This window comes from Capricornis sumatraensis, chromosome 5 (genome assembly GCF_032405125.1).
Source record: "Capricornis sumatraensis isolate serow.1 chromosome 5, serow.2, whole genome shotgun sequence".
NCBI lineage: Eukaryota > Metazoa > Chordata > Mammalia > Artiodactyla > Bovidae > Capricornis > Capricornis sumatraensis.
The window spans coordinates 17,098,101-17,124,668 of NC_091073.1; the positions used below are offsets into that span (position 1 = coordinate 17,098,101).

Consider the following 26,568-nt stretch of genomic DNA (forward strand, 5'->3'; position numbering starts at 1 on the left):
AAGACCTACCAATATTCTATTTTTTCTGCAGATCTTCAGCAATATTTTGATAGTGATTTCATTAAAATGTTCAATGAGAATTTAATTTATATTTGCATGCAAGTAAAATGAGAGATGACAGATGAAAGCTTAACACTGCCTGGTACAGTATACAATAGAAGTCAGTTTCAATGATTTTATGTTTCAAATATAATTCTAGTACCAGCACACTACCACACCAGGGCTTTTACAGGTCATAGCATGGAATGCATTACATGTGGGCATTTGCCCTAGCAGCATGCTCAGGATGCTTTACCTTAGTTTTATTGCAGCTAATATGGTATACCCTGATTCTGTAAAAAGTGATAAATATTGATAACCATGTAATGATTAGCTGTTGGCTACTGTTGTCTCTCAAATTATTAAAAGTGGTACACTTTTTAAATTAGTGAGTTACTTTTATTCTGATTCAGTTTTCCTTTTCCTAACATCTCTATTGATTTGATGACAAAACAGTTGTATAGAAGAAATTCTTCATACAAAATTTTTAACTTATGTAGTTTTAGATACTTAGCAGAATTTTTTAAATTAAGAAAGCTTTCTTTTCTGGATTTTCATCTTATTGTTGACATCTTACTACAGGTCTTCAGCACATACTCCAATGAAGACTATGACAGGAGGAATGATGAAGTTGACCCTGTGGCTGCTTCGGCTGAGTATGAACTTGAAAAACGTGTAGAAAAGCTGGAACTTTTCCCAGTGGAACTAGAAAAAGGTATATGAGCTCTGCAATGTTAATGTTATGCTGGTATTTTAATAGTATAGAAATGACTTTATTTTCCCTAAGTATAGCCTTTTTTCCCCCTAAGGATTGGAGAAAGTTTTCATTCTCATGGAAGGTTTTATTTTTTTAATTTCAAAAACAGTTTATATGAATTCTGTATAGATGTTATATTGAAAGACTCCTCCATTACCATCCCTCCTGAAACCCATCTACTTTAGTTGGCTGGATTTGTGACTAGGAGTAGGGAAGTGTGAATGAGGTCTGATGTTTTCTTGTATTCCTGCAAACCACTGGTGCATGTGAAGAGTCCAGGGAGAGCTGCTATGAGAGCTTGGCCTAGGTGTTTGTTTGGGGTAATTAAAGATATAAAAGTGAAAGTGCAAGTTGCTCAGTCGTGCCCGACTCTTTGCGACCCGATGGAATTCTCCTGGCCAAGATACTGGAGTGGGTAACCGTTCCATTCTCCAGGGGATCCTCCCAACTGAGGCACTGAACCCAGGTCTCCTGGATTGCAGGAGGATTCTTTACCAGCTGAGACACCTGGGAAGCCCATTAAAGATATAGGATCCTGACTGAAGATTTTGATTAAAGATACAGGATCTAAGTAAATAGATATTCTGCATTCTTGGATGGGAAGACTCAGTATAGGAAAGTCTCTCCTATATCTGATAAGTATCTTCGATCCTGATAAAGTAATATATAAATTTAATGCAATTCAAATAGAACTGTCATCAGTTACATTGGGAGAGGGGATAGCATAATACAGTACTAAAATTTACATGGAAAAATACAGACCTAAGAGAAGTATGAAAAAGAAAGTGAAATAATTTAATTTTCCAAATATCTGAATGTAATGTAAATCCTCTACAATCAGAACAAATTGTAATCATACAGCAGTTGATCAATGAAACAAATTACAAGGTCCAGAGAATGATGTTAGTGTGCATGAAAATTTAATAACGTGACATGTGAGATACCCTAATTTAGGAGTAACAGGGTACTTTACAAATTATTCTGGCATAACTGAGCATCTATCTGAAAGAATGTTAAGTTGGGAAAACTTCATTTTCATTATATCATATAGAAAGGTAAACTACATGAATCAAATAGTAAAATATTAAAAAACAAAGATATTTTATGAAAACGTATATCTACATCTGGGCTTCTGGGAGGAGGGGCTTAACCATTTGGAAAATCAGAAATTATAAAAGAAAGATGGACCAATTCACTCATTCAAAATTTTAAACTTTTAAAGGCAATATTGTCAAACAAAGCCAACAGATTAGTGATATATTTAGGAGGGGAAATATTCATTATAGGTGACATGGAGTTAATAGCTAGAATATTCTAAGAGTCTGTAAATTATCAGGACGAAAGAGACAGGCAAAACTCATTAGAAAAATTGGCACTTTACTTTAGAGGAAATTGAATGGCCCACATTCCTATGAATACAAGCTCAAACCTCACTAGCAGTGAGGCGAATGCTGAACCAACATGAGATTTTTTTTTTTCCTGGTAGAGAAAATAAGCTCTGAGCTCCAGAAGGTGGTGACAGCATCTTCCTAACATAGCCTTTGAGTCTTTCCCATCTTTTCCTGGATGTTTTGCATACTTCGTGCTCTGCCTGTTCCTAGTAAAATATATAAGACAGGGTGGGTGCTGGGTTCTTGATGGTGCAACCACAGGAATCAAAGCCTTCAAGTGTGTGGCTCTGGAGTTCACCCATGCTTGCCATCTCAGAGAAGCTGTACAGAGATGAAGTCAGTCAACTGATCTCTGGGCTGATTGTCCTCTTCCTTTAGTTTTCTTTCTGTTATCGCTGTGTCTTTCAGGTGGTCTGCACTGAATTGAGAGTGGCTCAAGCCAACATACTGCTTTGCCCACAGCTGCATTTTCATCTTTGCAAGACTGAGTAATTTTCCAGTTAGAGCATCAAGAGGAGCTATGAAAGGAAGGGAGATGATTTTCCTAAAACCTGAGTCCAGGGAGAGAAAATGGATTTAAAAACTAAGATGTAATTTTCATGCAGGATATTTGTTAGAAGAAACTATTAAATGGCGTGGTAGTACAGAGAATCCACAATTGAGAGGAGCCCTTTGAATATACTGAGTGTGGGAACTTAACGTTGGCTTGACATGTGTTAATTCATAATGAACAAAAGTTCTATAAATACAATGAATACGGATAAGAATCCCCCTAATACTTAATATTCACCAAAGATTTCATACAGGATAGAAGCCCTGCAACATTATTCAATGTGGAAAAGTCTACAGCGATCATCTCTTAAACAACACAAGAGCAAACTCACTAAATGTAAACACTGGGAAGGCTTTTGGGCATTATTATTAATCCCTTCGTAAACATGAACATTCACACTCTAGAGAAATCCTATGAATGTGATGAATATGTGCAATAATTCTGAATACAGCTAACTTTTATACACATAAGAGAATTTGTGTAACAGAAGCAACTATATACATGCAACCAATAAGAAAGAGCTTTCAGCACAGATCTGACCTTCATGTGCATAAGAAACCTCATTCTAGGGAGAAACTAAAGCTATAGCAAATGTAGGAAAGTTTTTAGAACGAGAATGCCTCTTAATGAATATGAATACCTATACCAGGGAAACAATTAGAATGTAATAAACATGGAAAATGAAGTGTGCAAATCTTCTAAATGTAAGGAGTGAAGGAAAGTCCCCAGTGATCACTCATTTAGTCAACAGTTCTCACAGTGGAAGAGGTACCTATGCCTGAAATCAATGTGGATGTGCCTTCAGCTGGGGATCAAACTCTGTACTAGCTTTCTTTAGCATACAACTGAGCAAAGACATCACACTTTTGCTAAATAACATATTTTTAAACATATGTAGACTAAAAATTTGTCATATGTCTTATCTCCCCAACTAAGCCAAATCTTTTTAAGACATAACTGCCTTATAGGTGACCTCAGTAACAGCCACTCAGACGTTTCTAATGTTGTTTCCCCACGCCTTTTTAGGCGCCTGAAGTAATGCAATGCAATGCCACCCCATTTGAAAATGGGCCAGTAAGACCAGCACATGCAGGAATGCGGGGAGACAGGCCTTGACTGTGATGGGAATGTAAACTGGCACAGTCTTTACACAGGGCAGTTTGACAACATGGAGCAAAAGCCTCCTATCCTTTAAACACAAATTCGACTCCCAGGAATTTGTCCTTAGAAGATATTTTCCAGGTGGGTAAACAGTCTGTAGCAGCCCGGGGCTGGCCCAAGCACAAATGTGCATCCATACTAGGCTGCCCACGCAATACTACCCATGCAAGACCACGCACTGAGAAAAAACACGCAGGTGTGTGTGTCGAGGCCCATCGTGGATGGCCTGTGCCTGGCCTATGGATGCCAGCTAAGGAGTTTAGCCACTGGTACGCCGGGCAGGGCTTCTGAGTGGGAGAGTGACGTGAGTCTTCGCGAGGATTAATCTGGCAAGTGTGGAGGACAACCTGGAGGTGTGGGGACAGGCGGGGAGGAGCCCAGTGCCAAGCCACGGGAGCTGCCCCTGGGCTTAGGTGGCCTGGCGGAGGGCAGGGTGCTGGGTGGGGGCACCTCGGAGGCAGCGGGCCTGAAGCTCTGGAGAGGGGCCTTAGGGGGAGGGGAACCATATAGTGTAGACAGGGTGAGTGTCTGGTCTGGGGCGGGGCAGGCATTAGACAGTATTTAGATATGCCGCTCCAGTACTCTTGCCTGGAAAATCCCATGGGCGGAGGAGCCTGGTGGGCTGCAGTCCATGGGGTCGCACAGAGTCAGACACTGAATGACTTCACTTTCACTTTTCCTTTCACGCATTGGAGAAGGAAATGGTGACCCACTCCAGTGTTCTTGCCTGGAGAATCCCAGGGACGGGGGACCCTGGTGGGCTGCCGTCTCTGGGGTCACACAGAGTCGGACACAACTGAAGCAACTTAGCAGCAGCAGCAGCAGCAGACTAAAAATATAGGATTATGAATTGTACTTAGAAATACTTAAAGCAGAAGCTAGTAATAAGTAATAATCAATGAGATGAACCCTATTCAAAGAATTACTAGCTGAGAATACTTAGCAAATTAAAGGTTATTGCTAAAGAGTCTTTTAAAAGCATGAAACATTCTATTGAGTACATGAGCCAGTTTATTTTTTTAATCAATCCAACACTGTTGATTAGTTCGTATCTATTTTTATACAGCTAATGCACCATTATTATAAAGACTTTGAGACTATCAGAAAACAGCTTTGAATGTTAACCAAAAAATGTGGAATGCAAATAGTGTATCTTTTATTTCATTAATGTTAAAATATATGTGTTCACAGAAAGGAAAATTGTATCTGAATTTAAAAATGTGATTGTCAATATTGTTCAAAGGTCCAATAAAATGAAAACAGAAGTGAATGCCTGTTTATAGAGAAATGGTTGGATAAGTTATGACACCTTCTCACCATGAACTGTTATGCATTATAAGTGATTTAAGGCTATATAAGTTGATATCTTATCATTGGATCAGAAAAATAAGCTGCAGAGAGAAGTAGGTATAATATGATCTTGTTTGTGTAAAGGAAATAAGAAGGAAAATTAAATACTATGTAATATGTATATTCAATTATATGCACATATATGTATATATTTTATCTTATCATATGTTTATATGCTTGTATAGTAGAACAGAGGAAAATATTGAGAGATACTTACCATCTTATTAACATGAATGGGCACATGGCCCAAGTTAAAAGAGAAAAAGAAGACCACATAAATAGTTGGGAAATTCCAGATGTATTATAATCACATTAATTTAAAATTATGTACTCAAACATATATGTGTGAGTATGTATGCTCTGTGCTTAAAAATACTGTATTATTTAGTTAGGCTGTGTTTTCAGATAGATTGATTGTTCAGTAATCAAGTTATTACCTTTTCCAGGGATCACAATGAATAGCCAACTGCAATAGTAAAGTGAAAATAAACTAACAAGCCTTTTAAGGGATCTTTTTTTTTAATTTAAATTTATTTATTTAAATTGGAGGCTAATTACTTTACAATATTGTATTGGTTCTGCCACACATCAACATGAATCTGCCACGGGCTTACATGTGTTCCCCATCCTGAACCCCCCTCCCTCCTCCCTCCGCATACCAACCCTCTGGGTCATCCCAGTGCACCAGCCCCATTTAACATCTTTGCTCCCCAGTATAAGATAAAATTCTGTCAAAGCAAATATGTCAGTATAGTTCACAAAGAACAAAATTAAAAGCAGCAAATAGATCTCAGAAGCTAATTCTGGATGAGTGTAAAATTAAGGTCGTTCACTTTTTTCCTTTTTCATAGATGAAGATGGACTTGGCATAAGTATTATTGGAATGGGTGTTGGAGCAGATGCAGGCCTTGAAAAGCTGGGGATATTTGTCAAGACAGTGACAGAAGGTGGTGCTGCTCAGCGAGATGGCAGGTAAACCAGCTACTGTTGTTAACATCTAAAGTCTTCTGGGAATTTCTTTCATTGGTAGCTTTCTTTTGATTTTTTAGAACAGAATTTCAGAGTGTGTCTCAGATGTGGAAAATGTTAAGATATTTGAATTATTTTCTGATTCGTCGTCAGAATATATTTCTTTAATGTATATTAGATAAATAGGTGGGTGGGTCTGTTATCTATATCTGTCTTCCTTTGTATATACCCATTCATCTGTCTAGCTCGTGGATAGTGATCAAAACATGGTATATATCATGTAACAATATGAACTATGGAGATCAGCATATAGTTTCACTTGAGAAATATCAAGACAAATGATAGTCGTTCTGGCACCTCTGAAAATGACAGTGGTAGAAGAGAGAATAGGAACTTGGATCCTGCAATGATGGTGATTGTGGAGATCAATGTCTCTCAAAATGTGTTGTCTAAAAACATAGGTTCTTGAGTGCCATCTAGACCTGTGGAATCTCTCGGAGAGGGTTAAACATCCTCTTGGGATAACTGGATACACATCAGAGCATCAGATGTTCATATTTTATGTCTGAGCTTTCATCATCTTGAGCTATAAGTATCTTTAAAGATTTTGATTAATCCTTACCTAGCTACTGATGCAACAAATTGGGGATGATACAGAGGATTGGCAGTAGAAATAAAAGTAGACCAAAAAATATGAGTGCCCAAATCAATGAAATATAATCTTATTTTTTCCAGAAAATTAAATATTAATAACTGGCTTTGATTTTTTTCAAGGTTTAAGTTTGTATTTCTTTCACAATCTTATCTAGAAATAATAAACCATGTTGAAAATCATTTGTGAATCTCCAGTGAAACCAGTAGTAGTAATATTTCTTTTGTAATTCTAAGAACATATTGATATCTGAAGATGTTTCCCAAGAGGAACTAATTTATTTAAATAGAGGACTGATAAATAAAACTGATTTATTTAAATATAAAGCCACACCTTCAGAGGAACTAAATTGATTTGTTTAAATAGGAAGCCACACCTTCATTATCATCTCTTTCTATGTGGTTAGGGATCACATCTTACCAGAGTAACCTTATTTGTATTCCCATAACACATTCGAGAAGACTCTTGAGAGTCCTTTGGACTGCAAGGAGATCCAACCAGACCATCCTAAAGGAGATTAGTCCTGGATGTTCATTGGTAGGATTGATTTTGAAGCTGAAACTCCAATACTTTGGCCACCTGATGCGAAGATCTGACTGATTTGAAAAGACCCTGATGCTGGGAAAGACTGAGGGCAGGAGAAGGGGATGACAGAGGATGAGATGGTTGGATGGCATCACTGACTCTATGGACGTGGGTTTGGGTAAACTCCGGGGATTGGTGATGGACAGGGAGGCCTGGCTGCTGCGGTTCATGGGGTCGCAAAGAGTCGGACACGACTGAGCAACTGAACTGAACTGATCTGAACACTTCAACAAAAAAGGTCTGAAATGAATGTTTTGAGTGAATCTTCAGCTGACTAGGTATTATACTTAAAACAAAGAAAGTGGGATATTAATATTTTGTGTTTAAAAGTAATTTATTGTCTTAGTGAAGGAAATAACTTCTTTGCTCTGTCAATGGATTCTGTAATTGTTGTTCAGGTGCTAAGTCTTGTCCAACTCTTTTACAATCCCATGGACTGCAGCGTGCCAGGCTTCCCTGTGCAATAAAATATTCCCATAAAAGATTGTATTTTGTGATGATAGTAGTATTTCCTAAATGGCAACCCACTCCAGTCCTCTTGCCTGAAAAATCCCATGGATGGAGGAGCCTGGTAGTCTGCAGTCCATGGGGTCGCAAGAGTCAGACACGACTGAGCGACTTCACTTTCACTTTTCACTCTAATGCATTGGAGAAGGAAATGGGAGCCCACTCCAGTGTTCTTGCCTGGAGGATCCCAGGGACAGAAGAGCCTAGTGGTCTGCTGTCTATGGGGTCGCACAGGGTTGGACACTACTGAAGCAACTTAGCAGCAGCAGTAGTATTTCCTATTATTAATTCAGAACCTTTCTTCCAAGTGAGTTAAAATTTGTTTGCAAAAATCTACATCTTTTTTCTTTATGTTTCATGAAAAATATAAATCATTCTAAAGTGATAGGGAATAATTCTTATTGTTAATATTCAAACAATATTAATTATTATCAATCACCTCTCTTAAGTGAATGGGCCCCAAAGCCAAACCAAAACACAAATTGATTTAAAGACAAAAGAAGTAGAGAATCAGAGGCCTTCTCTGGTGGTCCAGTGGTTAAAAGTCCACCCTTCCAGTGCGGAGCAGCTTCAGCCCCAGGATGGGCACTAGGATCCTCCATGCTGAATGACCAAAAATAAATAAATAGAATTAAGTGCTCTTGTTCACCAAAAACACCATTAAAATAGTGAGAAGGCAATTCATTGAAGAAAAAAAGAAAATTTCTTATTAGCCAGTTAGTCAGTTCCTGTTTTCTAAACTCAGAACTATTTGCTTTTATGTCACTCATTTTTAAAATTAGGTTTCTTTTCTGTTAACCCTTTTACTGACGTTTTCTCCTGTGTAGTTTTAATATTTACGTTGATATGAGAACTTTGCTGTACCTATCCCAGTGTGCATTTCCTGAGACCTTTTAAATGAATATTTACCTAGTACAGTAATCCTACTGTTGTTACAATAGATACTTAATAAATGCCTCAGTGAATATATTAAAAAAGACAACTAGAGGTAATGAAATGAAAATCTTTGGGGTCATGTGACCTATATATATACACACACATATACGCATATTTAAAAGTAAGGGGTCACATATTATACCTATGGCAGTGTTCACATCTTTTAAATTATTATACTTATTTCCACCATTAAAAGTATACTCATTTGCATAGCATTTATAATTTTCTATTTAAAAGTTATCAGTGTTAAAAAAATTACAAAAGGAACATTTTGGTTGCTGTCTCCAGTCAATACATGTATACTTACTGATATAGAAATATATTGTATACTTACTGATATACAAAGTTATTTGTACTTACTGATACAGAAATATATTGTCTTTAGTTCAGTTCAGTTCGGTCGTTCAGTCGTGTCCAACTCTTTGCGACCCCATGAATCGCAGCATGCCAGGCCTCCCTGTCCATCACCAACTCCCGGAGTTCACTCAGACTCATGTCCATCGAGTCCGTGATGCCATCCAGCCATCTCATCCTCTTTTCCCCTTCTCCTCCTGCCCCCAGTCCCTCCCAGCATCACAGTCTTTTCCAATGAGTCAACTCTTCACATGAGGTGGCCAAAGTACTGGAGCTTCAGCCTTATCATCATTCCTTCCAAAGAAATCCCAGGGCTGATCTCCTTCAGAATGGACTGGTTGGATCTCCTTGCAGTCCAAGGGACTCTCAAGAGTCTTCTCCAACACCACAGTTCAAAAGCATCAATTCTTCGGCGCTCAGCCTTCTTCACAGTCCAGCTCTCACATCCATACATGACCACTGGAAAAACCATAGCCTTGACTAGACGGACCTTAGGATTTACAAAACAGTATGATGAGTATAATGTGCTTCTTATGCAGATATGTTTTCCATTCTTTTCATCCTTCTCCCACCTCATTCCCGTCTCTCTCTCTTTTTTTCCCTCTTTCTTTCTCTCAAGAAACTTATAATTAATATACATCAAAGGGTTGAATGGCTCTAGTCTGTGTTTCTATTTCAGCAAATATGGAATATTTAATCTTTCTATAGAGAATATGTAATACTTTATATAGTTTAAACTGCAATTTAAATAATCACCACGTGGCCTTGGGAAAGTTACTCTTCAGAACTCAGTTGTGGACAAAATTAAAGTTCCAGGTTAGATGTTCCTTTTACCTTTAAAAGACTGAGTCTGTATTACAGCTTTCTAGCTTGCTGTATTATATATAGCTTTCTAGCTTATAGCTTTCTAACTTCTTAATAACTCTTCCTTAAGAAAATGATTTCAGTGTTATCTCAAATTTGGTTAATCTTCCTTCAAGGTATGTCAAATAAACAGATATATAGAGAAAATACTTTTTTCTCCCCCCTCTTCCCTTACCACCCCTGATATAAGAAGCATTTTTTATTGTGATGTTTTTACCCCTTCCAGATGTCTCAGAAACTAATCACATTTTAAGTAGTTTTAAAAATTTACCATGGATATTTATCTCCTGAGTGTCTAGTATAGTTAAAAAGTTTGGGGTCTCCCTTACTATTCGATATGACATCTTCACATTCTGAATTTGTCTTCATGTCTGTCTGCATCATTTCATATGACACCTGAAATGTCAGAGGTGCTCATTAAATATTTGTTGAATAAGTGAATACCTGTGTTTCAGTTGCTTTCATGACATTTACTCTTAAGACCTAACCTTTTCTTTTTCTGTTCTTTTCTCTCTCTTTTATTGTGCTATTTTGCCTTATAATTTAGAGGGTAGCTTGTAATTTAGCTGAGTGGCATGATAGCCATTTACACTTTGTTCTAAGTTTTTATTAAAATAATATTAAGTTCAGTTCAGTCAGTTCAGTTCAGTCACTCAGTCATGTCCGACTCTTTGCGACCTTATGAACCGCAGCACGCCAGGCCTCCCTGTCCGTCACCAACTCCCGGAGTTCACTCAGACTCATGTCCATCGAGTCAGTGATGCCATCCAGCCATCTCATCCTCTGTCGTCCCCTTACAACTTACCTCTAAAAAGGTAAATTGAAATGCCCTTCAAGTTAAATGGCTTCTCTGGTGGCTCAGAGGTTAAAGCATATGCCTGCAATGTGGGAGACCTGGGTTCGATCCCTGGGTCAGGAAGATCTCTGAAGAAGGAAATGGCACCCACTCCAGTATTCTTGCCTGGAGAATCCCATGGACAGAGGAGCCTGGTGGGCTGCAGTCCATGGGGTTGCAAAGAGTTGGACATGACTGAACGACTTCACTTTCACTTTCAAATTAAATAGCAAAATCTGTGGAACTTCCATCCCTCTCTTCCTCTTTTCTAATTTAAAGGTAGCTTTAATTTTCTTGTTTTTATTGTGTATCAGATTTTTAGATCCTTTCTTTAATGAATATCACTTTGAAATGTGAAAAAAATTTTAAAAAATACCCTTTTAATGAAAATAATAATCAAATAATATTGAGCTCTCTTTATCTCCTTAATGCTCTCAGTATTAAGGCAGGCAAGAAGAATTATATAGGATCAAAGACCTGCGTTTTTATTGTGAGATGCCTCTTTCTTACACTGGTCTCTGAATTTGGAGAGCAAATCCAGCCAAATATCTGTTGCCACTCTTCATGTTGCATGGGATGCTTTATAGCTCTACTGTCTTCTGTTTTTAGTATTCTTTATTCCTTTGTGAAATATGTATTTCTACTTAGTATCACTTGTCTTCTGCCTGAGGGATATCCTTTACCATTTTATCACCAGATCTGCTGGTGATGAATTCTTTCAGCTTTGTATATCTGAATAAGCCTTTGTTTCACCTTTGATTTTTTAAAAATATGTTTTCTCTGTGTATAGGATTCTAGGTTGACAGGCTTTTTTTGTCTAGAGCTTTTTCCAGATGTATTTTCTCGTTTTAGTTTCTTGGGTGTGCATGAATATAAGAATGCCTACAGAGATGAGTTGAGACAATTAGGAATTGCTATAATATGAATAAAAAATATTGTTTATTTTATGCTTAAATTTATAATATTTGATAAGCATTGTGAAATTTGTTGTAAAACAAGAGCTCAAAACCATTTGTATGAATTACCCTGTTCTTTATATTTTGAGAAAATGTCTTTTTGGCTTTGGGCTATAAAGTATAGATTCTTTAGTCCAGAGCCTTTAGTCTAGTTGTTTTATGGTTATTCACATTTGTGTCTTTAATAAGGAACCAGTGACTATAATGCTTCAGTTCAGTTCAGTCACACAGTCGTGTCTGACTGTTTGTGACCCCATGAACTGTAGCACACCAGGCCTCCCTATCCATTACCCACTCCTGGAGTCCACCCAAACCCATGTCCATCAAGTTGGTGATGCCATCCAACCATCTCATCCTCTGTTGTCCCCTTCTCCTCCTGACCTCAATCTTTCCCAGCATCAGGGACTTTTCAAATGAGTCAGCTCTTCGCATCAGGTGGCCAAAGTTTTGGAGTTTCAGCTTCAACATCAGTCCTTCCAGTAAACACCCAGGACTGATCTCCTTTGGAATGCTCTGGTTGGATCTCCTTCAGTCCAAGGGACCCTCAAGAGTCTTCTCCAACACCACAGTTCAAAAGCATCAATTCTTCAGCACTCAGCGTTCTTGGAGAAGGAAATGGCAACCTACTCCAGTATTCTTGTCTGGAGAATCCCATGGACGGAGGAGCTTGGTGGGCTACAGTCCACAGGGTCGCAAAGAGTCGGACACGACTGAGTGATTTCACTTTCACTTTCAGCGTTCTTCACAGTCCAACTCTCACATCCATACATGACTACTGGAAAAACCATAGCCTTGACTAGATGGACCTTTGTTGGCAAAGTAATGTCTCTGCTTTTCAATATGCTATCTAGGTTGGTCATAACTTTCCTTTCAAAGAGTACGTGTCTTTTCATTTCATGACTGCAATCACCATCTGCAGTGATTTTGGAGCCCAGAAAAATAAAGTCAGTCACTGTTTCCCCATCTATTTGCCATGAAGTGATGGGACCAGATGCCATGATCTTAGTTTTCTGAATGTTGAGCTTTAAGCCAACTTTTTCACTCTCTTCTTTCACTTTCATCAAGAGGCTCTTTAGTTCTTCTTCACTTTCTGCCAAAAGGGTGGTGTTATCTGCATATCTGAGGTTATTGATATTTCTCCAGGCAATCTTGATTCCAGCTTGTGCTTCCTCCAGCCCAGCTTCTAGAGCAAAACCTTTTATATTATTTCTACAGTCACTGTAAAATGCCATCATCACTTGTCAAATAAGCATGTGCTAATTTTAGAGAACATTTTAAAGTTATAAATGTAATACATGTTTATGGTTAAAAATTTGGAAAGTATAGAAAATGTAAAGAAGAAAATAAAAATCTCATGTAATCCCACCATGTAGAGTTGACCACTCTTCAAATCTTGCTGGTAAATTTCCTTCCAGAGTTTTTTCTGTGCGTATGCCTACGTTTACTTTCTTATATAATTAAGATCAATTGAATATATAGCTTTATTCATTTTCATACATTTTATTCATTGCCGGGAGCCAGCATGGGGAATCCTACCTATGGCAAAGGTCATGAGGTAGGGGCCTGACATGCAAAGGCGGGTCAGGCCTCATGGAGCCCCCCTGGAACTTCTCGAGCATCTACCCCAAAACCAGAATCGGTCTGTCTTATTATTTTATGACTTTCACCGACTCCTATGACATTAACAGGGGGCTATCCCTGAACACCTTTCTCTGGAAAAAGTTAACTTAGAGCTCCAGTTAACAGTCTCCTGCATATAAAAGGAGTGTCTCAGCTCAGACCCGTCTGATGGCTCTCTAACTTGCCTGACAGGTTTACCTGGACTTTTACAGCTAAGCATATGATTGTTTACAGCCCTCCAACCGCAAGAGGCACGGGAAGCTTAAAATATCTTAAAGATATAGAGCCTTTTTAAAAAGAGCTAGAAAACAAAGATCATGGCATCTGGTTCCATCACTTCATGGGAAATAGATGGGGAAACAGTGGAAACAGTGTCAGACTTTATTTTTTTGGACTCCAAAATCACTGCAGATGGTGACTGCAGCCATGAAATTAAAAGACATGTACTCCTTGGAAGAAAAGTTACGACCAACCTAGATAGCATATTCAAAAGCAGAGATATTACTTTGCCGACTAAGGTCCATCTAGTCAAGGCCATGGTTTTTCCAGTAGTCATGTATGGATGTGAAAGCTGGACTGTGAGGAAGGCTGAGCGCCAAAGAATTGATGCTTTTGAACTATGGTGTTGGAGAAGACTCTTGAGAGTCCCTTGGACTGCAAGGAGATCCAACCAGTCCGTTCTGAAGGAGATCACCCCTGGGATTTCCTTGGAAGGAATGATGCTAAAGCTGAAACTCAAGTACTTTGGCCACCTCATGTGATGAGTTGACTCATTGGAAAAGACTGTGATGCTGGGAGGGATTGGGGGCAGGAGGAGAAGGGGATGACAGAGGATGAGATGGCTGGATGGCATCACTGACTCAATGAATGTGAGTCTGAGTGAACTCCAGGAGTTGGTGATGGACAGGGAGGCCTGGCGTGCTGCGATTCATGGGGTTGCAAAGAGTCGGACATGACTGAGTGACTGAACTGAACTGAACTGAAGAATTATATTGGTGAAGGGTTTCATTGCTGAGTTAATGATTGCCGCCAGGCATCCATATCCTTTATCTTTTAGGTAACTGGAGGATATTAATCAATGTAATTGGGATATAGAAAAAGGAATATAATAGTTTTGATGTTAGCAATACTAGACTTTTGAGTTAGTGAATTTTCTCTTTGTTATTAATTACTATATTACTCTTTCTTTGTTATAAATGGTTGTGTCCTTGCTATGTAAGAATGTAATCTTAATTACTGCTTTCTGAGAGTGGCACCAGACTTTAGTAAGAACAACACTCTTAGGGCAAATAAGTTTTCTGGTTGACGGACCCTTATCAGAAAAGGGCCATAAAATGCTAATAGGCCTCCTGGCCAGAAGATGATGTAAATCATCTAAAACCTGTGTATACAGCTAGGTATGCAGAGAGAAAGCCTAGTCTCGATAAGGGTCAGGGCTGCTGACCCTGCATGACTTTGTATTATCCATTCATCTCTATGTACAACTTAAAGTATAAAAGCTTTCCTGGAAAATAAAGAGACGGACCAGTTTCTCGGAAATCTGGCTCCCCCCTTGTTCTGTTCTCACTCTATTTTCTGGCTCATTCCCCTCTGGAGCATATAGGCTCGCCATGCCTACTTATTTACCTGGGCTTCTGTGACCCAGGCGAGAGGGAGCCTAAGGTGGGGCACCCTCCGCTGTTTACGATGGCGCCTGCAGCCTTACATAGATGGTGTAAGTGCCTTGTTTCAGGGCTTTATTGGCTTTCTATGTAAACCAAGGAATACAGCCTCTTTTTCTCCTCTATTTTCTCTCCTCTCTCTCACTATAGTATTCTTCCCTAATCTCTAATTAAATAATTCTTCCCTAATTGCCGACTCCGCCCCACTTTGAATTGCCCTGGATCCACCGGGGCTGGACCCCGGCAATTCATCAAGACAATATTTGTTGAGTGCTTACTATATGTCACACAGTGTGCTGTGTTCTTTATATTTTGTACCTTTTTCTATTTTTAAAATTTTTTAATTAGCCTCCAATTAAAATAAATAAATTTAAATTAAAAAATATTTTGTATCTTTTTAATCTCACTAATAGCTTTGATTAAATACATGAAATTATTGTTATTTCTGTTTTACATATAAGAAAGCAATGACTCCTCTTATATAGTCATAGCAAGTAAGTGGCAGAGCCTAGCTGTGAACTTAGGATATCTTATTCCAGAGCCCGTGCTCAAATAGTATGTTATGTTATATCACATATTAAATACTTTTTCTACAACAGACTTTAAAGACGTATTATGCCATAGTATTATATATGTAAGTGAAAGTGAAGTCGCTCAATCGTGTCTGACTCTTTGTGACCCCATGGACTGTATCCTGCCAGGCTCCTGTGTCTGTGGGATTTTCCAAGCAAAAGTACTGAAGTGAGTTGCCATTTCCTTCTCCAGAGGATCTTCCCAATTGAGGGACTGACCCGGGTCTCCTGCATTGCAGGCAGACACTTTACTGTCTGAGCCACCAGGGAAGTCCTTGTATATGTAAAGCATTTACATATTGCTGTTGTTTAGTCACCAAGCTGTGTCTGACTCCTGCAACCCCCTTGGACTGTAGCCCACCAGGCTCCTCTGTCCATGAACTTTGCCAGACAAGAACACTGGAATGGGTTACCATTTCTTTTTCCAGGGGATCTTCCTGACCCAGGGATTGAACCCCTGTCTCCTGCATTGCAGGCAGATTCTTTACCACCTGAACCTTGAGGGAAGTATTGTTATACTAGTATATTATTTCAAGATGTTGATCAGGTTAGCATTTTTATGTAAAAGTCATTTTGAATATCTCTGATTATTTTTTGAAAGTACTTCCTTGAAGCAGAATTACTATGTCAAAGTGAACTGTGCTTTAAATGTTGCAGAAATGCGTTGCTAACCTGCCTTTAAGAAACATTGCTCAATATATGCTCCCCAGCAGTGTCACAGAGTAGGTTGTGTATGTGTGTGTGTGCTCTTAGTCATATCTGACTCTTTGACCCCTGTGGACTGTGCCTGCCAGGCTCCTCTGTCCATGGGATTCTCCAGGTGAGAATACTGCAGTGGGTTGCCATTTCCTACTCCAGGGGATCCTCCTGACTCAGGAATTGACCCCACGTCTCATGTATCTCCTGCGTTGGCAGGCAGGCTCTTTAGCGCTGCACCACCTATCAAGCCCCAAGAGTAGTCTCCTGCACCCTCGTTAAGATTGAATATCGTGTTATAAAATTTTGAAGAATTTGATACTTTCTTGTTTTTAAGTTGTTTAGTGGACAGTTATATTTCTTTCTTGTTCTACAAATTATTTTCAGTGTGCTTTTTTCCTGCTGCCTTTTTTACTACTGTGTTACCATCTGTTCTTTTAGCGCTAATTTCTGCAAATAAGTAGTCCATGCCACTGATTCGACTTCTTAACTGTAGTGAACTTTCTCCTGTTTCCCCACTCTGATGACAAAAAATGATCAAGTATAATAGACAGAATTAAAGTGAAACTTTAAACAACATAGTAAAGTTCTGTATTTAGTTTCTAGCCTTAATTTTCTATCAAATTTATTGCTTTAAAATTATTTACCTCCTTTTTGAGACATCCAAGTAACATTTCTTAGGCCTTATCTTAATCTTCTCAGTGTCGTTATAGTCATTCATTTCAGTGAGATCCATGTCCCTTTCCTTGATGTTTGTTTGTTTGTTTGTATTGGTGTGTGTGTTTGTGTGTGTGTGCATGTGAGAGAGAGAGAGAGAGAGAGAAGGAGAGGGAAGGAGACTTTCCAGGTTCTCCTTCAGTATAGATCCTCCTATTTTCACCCTGCATTGAAAGAATGTTTCTCTTCCAAAGGGAGCATCTTGAACTCATTTTTGTATTCAAGTCATTTTTTAAATGACTCTATATGAATTACTCCCAAATTTGTATCCCAGTCTTGGTGCATGTAGAACTTACTCATTTATTTCACGTGTGTCTTATGATTATCTGGTATTTATCATAAAAGAAAGTGAATTTCTCTTTTCTTTGATCTGAACAAGCTGTTTTCTATGTTTATTCTGTTTTTCATGGCTTTAGATATAAACTTCCTAGTCATATTTTGTTCTTTCATTTTGCCCATTAATATCTTACTTTCTTGTATATATATATATATATATATATATTTAGAATGTCCCTCAGATTCTTTTTTCCACTGTTTTATTAACTGAAGGATAATTGCTTTACAGAATTTTGTTGTTTTCTGTGAAACCTCAACATGAATCAGCTATAGGTATACACATATCCCCTCCCTTTTGAACCTCCCTTCCATCTCCCTCACCATCCCACCCATCTAGGTTGATACGGAGCCCTTGTTTGAGTTTCCTGAGCCATACAGCAAATTCCCGTTGGCCATCTGTTTTACATGTGGTAATGTAAGTTTCCATGTTGCTGTTTCCATACATCTCACCCTCTCTTCCCCTCTCCCCACGTGCATAAGTCTGTTCTCTATGTCTGTTTCTCCACTGTTGCCCTGTAAATAAATTCTCCAGTACCATTTTGGTAGATTCCATATATGTGTGTTACAATACGAAAGTTATCTTTCTCTTTCTGACTTACTTCACTTAGTATGATAGGTTCTAGGTTCATCGACTTCATTAGAACTGACTCAAATGCATTTCATTTTATGGCTTAGTAACATTCCATTCTGTATCTGTACCACTTCTTTATCCATTCTGTAACTTCTTTGTCCATTCATTTGTCGATGGACATCTAGGTTGCTTCCATGTTCCAGCTATTGTCAGTAGTGCTGCAATGACAGATGAGATGCACGTGTCTCTTTCAATCTTGGTTTCCTCAGGGTATATGCCCAGGAGTGGGATTGCGGGGTTGTATAGTGGTTTTATTCCTAGCTTTTTAAGGAATCTCCATACCATCTTCCATAGAGGATGTATCAATTTACATTCCCACCAGCAGTGCAAGAGCGTTCCTTTGCTCCAAATGCTCTCCAGCATTATTGTTTGTAGACTCTTTGATGATGGCCATTTTGACCGGTTGGAGGTGATATCTCATTGTAGTTTTGATTTGCATTTCTCTAATAATGAGCAATATTGAGCATCTTTTCATGAGTTTGATAGGCATCTGTATGTCTTCTTTGGAGAAATGTCTGTTTAAGTCTTTTTCCCACTTTTTGACTGAGTTGTATGTGTATTTTGGAAATTAATCCTTTGTCAGTTGTTTCATTTGCTGTTATTTTCTCCCATTCTGAGGGCTGTCTTTTCACCTGGCTTATAGTTTCCTTTGTTGTGCAAAAGCTTTTAAGTTTAATCAAGTCTCACTTGTTTACTTTTATTTCTATTACTGTAGGAGGTGGGTCATAGAGGATCTTGCTTTGATTTATGACATCAAATGTTTTGCCTATGTTTAAGAGTTTCATAGTTTCTGGTCTTGCATTTAGGTCTTTAATCCATTTTGAGTTTATCTTTGTGTATGGTATTAGGAAGTGTTCGAATTTCATTCTTTTACATGCAGCTGTCCAGGTTTCCCAGCACCATTTCTTGAAGAGGCAATCTTTGCCCCATTGTATAATTCTTGCCTCTTTTGTCAAAAATAAGGTACCCATAGGTGCGTGGGTTTACTTCTGGGCTTTCCATCTTGTTCCGTTGGTCAATATTTCTGTTTCTTTGGCAGTACCATACTGCCTTGATGACTGTAGCTTTGTTGTATAATCTGAAGTCAGGAAGGTTGTTTCCTCCAGCCCCATTCTTCTTTCTCAGGATTGCTTAGGCTATTCAGGGTCTTTTGTGTTTCCATATGAATAGTGAAATTTTTGTTCCAGTTCTGTGAAAACTGCCATTGGTAATTTGATAGGGATCTCACTGAATCTGTGGATTGTGTTTGGTAGTATCGTCATTTTCACAATATTGATTCTTCCTACCCAGGAACATGGGATATCTCTCCATCTGTTTCTGTTGTCTTTGATTTCTTTCATTAGTGTCTTATAGTTTTCTGTGTACAGTTCTTTTGTCTCCTGAGGTAAATTTATTCCTAGATATTTAATTCTTTTTCTTGGAATGGTGAATGGGATTGATTCCTTAATTTCTCTTTCTGATTTTTCATTGTTAGTATATAGAAATGCAAGTGATTTCTGTGCATTGATTTTTGTATCCTACAACTTCGCCGTATTCACCGATTAGCCCTAGTAATTTTCTGATACTATCTTTAGGGTTTTCTATGTACAGTATCATGTCATTTGGAAACAGTGAGAACTTTACTTCTTCTTCTCCGATCTGGATTCCTTTTCTTTCTTTTCCTTTTCTGATGGCTGTAGCTAGGACTTCTAGAACTATGCTGAATAATAGTGGTGAAAGTTGACACCCTTGTCTTGTTCCTGATCTTAGGTGGAATGCTTTCAGTTTTTCACCATTGAGAATAATGTTTGCTGTAGGCTTATCATATATGGCCTTTACTATGATGAAGTAGGTCCCTTCTATGCCCATTTTGTGAAGCGTTTTAATCATAAATGGGTGCTGAATTTTGTCCAAGGCTTTTTCTGCATCTATTGAGATGATCATGTGGTTTTTATCTTTCAATTTGTTAATACAGTGTATCATATCGATTTTTTTTTGTACACTGAAGAATCCTTGCATCCCTGGAACAAACCAGCTTGCTCATGGTGTATGAGCTTTTTGATGTGTTGCTGAACTCTGTTTGCTGAAATTCTGTTGAGGATTTTTGCTTCTATGTTCATCAGTGACACGGCCTATAGTTTTGTTTTTTGTGTGCTGTCTCTGTCTGGTTTTGATATAGGGTGATGGTGGCCTCGTAGAATGAGTTTGGAAGTGTTCCTTCCTCTGCAATTTTTTGAAAGAGTTTTAGAAGGATAGGCATTAGCTGTTCTCTAAATGTTTGATAGAATTGTCCTGTGAAGCTACCTAGTCCTGGGCTTTTGTTTTTTGGGAGATGTTTGATCACAGCTTCAATTTCAGTGCTTCTAATTGGGTTGTTCATAATTTCTACTTCTTCCTGGTTCAGTCTGAACTTTTCTAAGAATCTGTCCATTTCTTCAGGTTACCCATTTTATCGCCATACAGCTGTTCATAATAGTCTTTTATAATACTTTGTATTTCTGCATTGTCTGTTCTATATTCTCCTTTTTCATTTCTAGTTTTGTTGATTTGATTCTTCTCTCCTTTTTGCTTGGAGGCCACGAAGCAACTTTCACTTTGAAACAGAATATCCATTTCTAACCTCTACCCCGACCTAGCCTCCCATCTTGCAAGCATGGTGAACATTAAGAATGAAAAAGGAAGATGGATGACCTGAGCTATAGAGTCCAGACCTTGGTAGCAAACAACCCCATATTTACAAAACCAGAAAAGATGTCAGATGTCCTCATTCTGATGTGTATTTTCAAAGAAATCATATAAAAATCTTAGGAGTCTTCTTTTTTGTGGGAAAAAAAGAAAAAAAGAAATTGACTAGCTGGTTCCAAAATGCATATAGAAACATAATGGACCTAGAATACCAATTCTGTAGAAGAATAAAGAGGACTGACCTTACCTGATTTTTCTCAAGACTTACTACAAAATTTCTATAACCAAGGCCATATGATATTGGTATAAAAATTGAAACGGGTCAATGGAGTAGAATAGAAAGTAAGAATAGACTGAAACAGATATAGTCAGTCGACTTTCAATTAAAGTGCTATAATAATTCAGTGGTAAAATGTATAATCTTTTCTACAAATAGTGCTGTAAGGATTAGATATCCAATATTCTGTAAATAACCTAAATGGGAAAATAATTTGAAAAATAACAGGTACATGTATATATGTGTATGGTTGAATCACCTTGCTGTACACCTGGAACTAACACAACATTGTTAATCCACTATACTCCAACATAAAATAAAATTTTTTTAAAAGTAGATATCCATATGGAAAACAAAACAACTAAACCACACACCTTGTCTTACACCATATACAGATTAACTCAAAATTATAGATCTAGGCATCAGAGTTCCAGAAAAACTAAGAGAATACATAGGTGAAAGTATTTGTGTCCTACCATTAAGCAAAGATTTCTGAGACAGGACACAAAGCATGGACTTTTAAAGAAAAAAGTAAACTTTATTAAAATAAAAACTTTTGTTCTTTAAGAGGCATCGTTATGAAAAGATAAAGGGAATCTATATAGACAAGAAGAAAATATTTGTTAAACATTCATGTGAGGATTTGCGTCAAGGGTGTGAAGAAAACTTACAACTCAGTAACAAAAAACCCACAAATAAAAATAATTGTATTTCAAAAATACAAATGAAAGATTTGTGTAGTTGTTTCAAAGAAAATATATATGAATGTTCGATAGCATATGAATATTTGTTCAACATCATTAGTCCTTAGAGGATACAGATTAAAACTGCAGTGAGATACCATACCTACTAGAATGGGTAAAGTTGAGAATGCTAACAATGTAAAATGTTAGCAAGGATATGGAGAAATGGAATACTCGTGCAGGGGGTGCTCCGCAGAAAGAGAGAGGCAGTGGAACTTCCCTCAGCAAAGCCAAGGGGTCCTGAGGAGAGGTGAGCCTGCTGTCCGCCAGCCCAGCCCCTAGGCGAGCGAGAGACAATCAGACGCTACAGGCGTTCCGTCTGAGGGGTTCCCTCTGAGGGGTTCCCTCTGAGCAGTTCCACTTTATTGCCACAAACTCTTGGTTTATATAGGCAAGCAAGGGGGTTCTAGAGGGCCCTCCCATAGATGCACCAATCACGTTAAAGGTCAAATTATAATATGCCATAGTTATACCAATCACGTTAAAGGTCAAATTATAATATGCCATAGTTGCACCAATCATGTTAAAGGTCAAATTATAATAGGTCAAGTCTCATGAGCTTAACAGGAGTCTATGGTAATCACGCACCGTCCACGTGTACGGAAGTCAAGAGAGCCAATCAAAAACTTTAACATAGACCACGCCCCTATCTCTTCCGACGGACGCCATCTTGGCTTCCAACCGCAAAAGCTAGCCCCTCTTTTTTAAGGTTTCCCACTAGGGCCCCACACACTCTTACATAGTTTGTGGGAACATAACATTTTACAGGCACTTAGGAAATAGTTCGGCAGTACTTTTAAACATATACTTAACCTTTCAAGCCAGCAATTCTACTTGTTGGTAATTTCCAACAAAAATGAAAATGTTTGTCTACATAAAGACTTGTATGGTAACTTTATTTATAATAGACAAAATTGAGGGGGAAAAAATGTCTGTCCTGTACTTTACTCTGTATCTTCTGAATGAGAATTTTGCAAGAGGTGCAACTTGAGAAATTTTAAATTTTCAGAATGACTCCATTGTCCCATTGCATTTAGGCAGTTTGAGAACCAGTGCCCTAGACGATCCTGTCCAGTATGGTCAGGCCTCTGGCAGCTCATATTGTACTTCTGTGCAGATTTGAAAGACACAGCTTTCCCTCCTCCCTCCCCTTTAGGCACCCGTCAACTGCATGTAGAGATTTGCTTCTTCTGGACTTCATATAAATGGAATCATATAGCATGTGATCTTTTGTGACTGGCTTTTTTCACTAGTATAATGTTTCCAAGGTTTATTCATGTTGCAGCATCTGTCACATTTCATTTCCAAATAATACTCCATTGAGTGCATATTTCATATTTTGTTTATTCTGGCACCAACTGATGGATATTTGGGTTGTTTCTACTTTTTGGCTATTATGAATAATTTTGCTTTGAATATTCATGTGCAAATTTTGTGTGAACAGGTTTTCATTTCTCTTGAGTATATAGTCAGGGGTGGAATTTCTGACTCATATGGTTACTCTGTGTTTAATGCTTTGTAAAACTACTGGATGGTTAAAGTGTTACCTGTAATGTATGTGGATTACAGTGTCTCCACATCTCATGAAGACTTCTTGTTATTTTTTTTTGATTCAAGTATAGTTTGATTTATAATATGATATTAATTTTGGGTGTACAACACAGTGAATCAGTATCTTTATAGGTTATGCTCCATTTAAAGTTACCATCTGTCTTTTTCTTAATATATGTACTGGAGTGTCGTTGATTAACAGTGCTGTGTTAGTTTGGGGTACTATCTGTCTTTTGATCATAGTCATCTTAGTAACTGTGAAGAGACACCTTACTTTAGTTTTGATTTGTAGTCCTCTGATGACTAATGGTGTTGAGCACCTTTTATATATGCTTATTTGCCTTTTGTGAATCTTCTTTGGAGAAATGCCTATTCAGATCCTTTGCTCATTTTTTTAAGTTGACCTATAATTGACATATAACATTTTATTAGTTTCAGATATATAACATAATGATTTGATATTTACATACATTGTGAAATGATCACCTCAAGAAGTCCAGTTAACATCCCATTGCCAGATGTAGTTATAAAAATGTTTTTCTTGTGATGAGGATGTTTAATATCTACTATCTTGACAACTTTCAAATATGCAATACAGTATTATTAACTGTAGTCACCACATTGTACATTATATCCCCATGACTTATTTTATAGCTGGAGGATTGTATCTTTTGACCCCCTTCTCCCATTCTGCCCATCCCCAACCCCCATCTATGGCAGTCATCTGTCTGTCTGTATGAGCTGGTGGTTTTTGTTTGTTTGTTTTGTTTTTTAGATTCCCCATGTAAGTGAGATCATATGGTATTTTTCTTTCTATGTCTGACTTACTTTTAAGTTGGATTGTCATTTTAATATTGGGTTGTAACTGTTCTTTATAATAGTCTAGATATCACCCCCATGTAAGATATATGATATATAAAAATTTTCTTCCAATCTGTGAATTATTGCAAATTAAAACAGTGAGAAATACTACTGGACACCTAGTCAACTGGCCAAAATCTAAAATATGTACAATGCTGATGAGAATGTGATGTAAAGAGCTTCCATTCATAATCTTCTGCTGTTATCATTTCAAGCTTTGTACAGATTGCACATGACTTCTTATCCCTCTCATGACTTTAGTTTATCCGGTGTCCTTCTCATCCTTTACCCCTAAATGGAGGAGCATAAAAGCATTTTTCAAATACATGAAGGGCTATCATAGAAAAAAGAATTGACTCATTCTATGTAACTCTAGTAGTAGAAGATTACACTCTTTTTAAATTATCTTTTGAATAGTCCTTTACAACTGAGAGAGTTTTGTCAAAATGCAGCATATTTTATAGTGTCTTTTTGGCCCCAGATGGTATAAACCAAGGCAAATAAAAATTACTTCTTTAAACCTTCATCAACTTGCTATACACATTCAAGTTTTGATCATCATTATGTTCTTTCATATGCTAAAACAGGGTGATACATTTGGACTAGCCTGTTCTTTTCTTAAAATACAAAAATTCCTTCCATTACCTTATTTACACGATTTTATTTTTTCTTTCATTGTTGATGTTACCATAGTCTTAATTATCCATTTAAAAGTTAACTTGTTGCCTACTTAACTGACTTCTAGTAACAATCCTCACTGGTAGCTTGGAAGTTGGTAATAATCACCTGTCATACACAAACAATTTAGCAGACCACCAAACAGCATTTTCTGTAGCCACTATACTATACTATAAAATAGCCATTATACTATTTTTATATCTTCTTAATGTGCCACAATAAGCACATTCTTTAACACAAGGAGAGTTGTTTAGTTTAAAAGCATCATGGCCAAGATTTTAGAAATAACTAAGAATCTTGGAAATCATGTTTTAAGCTGGCACTCTATAAAACATAATTACTATTGATGTAAAAGCTTGTTAGTATTATGATTCAGTTTAGTTAAACATATATTTTTTTTCTTTTTAAACTTTATATAGGAATATTGTACTCTATCTGGTCAGTCTCAGAATTTTAGGAAGTTCAGATTAACTGGTCTCCATACGAAAATATAAAGCCACACCTTTATAAAATCATGGAGAAAACTTTGTTGTTGTTATTCAGTTGCTAAATTGTGTCTGACTGTTTGTGACCCCATGGACTGTAGAACATTCCAGAGTTTGCTCAAGTTCATGTTCATTGAGTTGGTGATGCGCCCTAACCGTCTTATCCTCTGCTGCCCTCTTCTCCATTTGCCTTCAATCTTTCCCAGTATCACGGTCTTTTCCAATGTTACTTTAAACCAGAATTATTAAATTAGTCTTATTCATCCAAAGACTCACTTTTTCACTTTTATTACATGAACTTGGTCTCATATGAAAAAACTTCTAAGCTTCTAGCAGAATCTCCAAGAAGGATTTTTTTCTTAAATGTCTAGTACATTGAAACTCTCATTAGGTACTAGAAAAGAAAATTTATGAAAGTGATTACTATTCTCTATGAACCAATTAGATTATCACTCCTTTAATTTCAGAGGCTTTATAATTCAAATAAAAAAAATTTATTAAGACCTTTCTAAGTTAGGAACATACTTTGTACTCACATAGTGAGATCATGGCTTCTCTCAGTTACTACAGCACAGAGAACTTGTAGCTTCAGTTCTGCAACCTCGGGAACAAGTTAAGTAATCTAAGAATCACAAAAGCTCACTGGTCAAGATTTCAAAGGGCTTTTTCCTTTCTAGGGTTCATGAAATTTTTTTTTAATGAAATGGTTTGAGCTCCCAAATAGACAAAAACCTTTGACAAAGATCTGGAGCTTGGAGACAAATTTTTGAAACAGTAAGAGTAACTTAAAATATTTTGTCAACTCATTTTTTGCGAGTGGGAATATATTATCAGTAAAACTAACTGTGGGTAATTTTTTCCCTTTTCCCAAAGAATACAAGTCAATGACCAGATTGTGGAAGTGGATGGAATCAGCTTGGTGGGTGTCACACAGAATTTTGCTGCAACAGTTCTAAGAAACACCAAGGGCAATGTCAGGTATGTGGCTTGAGTTATATACAATTTGATTACTTGATATTTTGTTGAATTTTAGTTGATGTAATTACCAGAAGAATTTTATCTAAATACTAAAAACTTGTCCTTAGTTTAAAATTTTTCCTTCTTTATTGTGATTAGTTCATGTAAGTTAAGACTAAAAATTATATTAATAATATTCTAGAAAGACAT

General features: G+C 37.5%; 1 protein-coding gene across 4 annotated transcripts in view; it reads left to right on the forward strand.

Moving 5' to 3' along the window:
- Positions 1-26,568, forward strand: part of PPP1R9A (protein phosphatase 1 regulatory subunit 9A) — a 333,750-nt gene that overhangs the window by 179,951 nt on the left and 127,231 nt on the right. For all 4 annotated transcript variants that reach the window (XM_068972651.1, XM_068972650.1, XM_068972653.1 and 1 more), the window contains exons 2-4: positions 622-754; positions 6,103-6,223; positions 26,275-26,379. In XM_068972651.1, the coding sequence (XP_068828752.1) occupies positions 622-754; positions 6,103-6,223; positions 26,275-26,379 (359 nt within the window). The remainder of the gene's footprint in view (positions 1-621; positions 755-6,102; positions 6,224-26,274; positions 26,380-26,568) is intronic.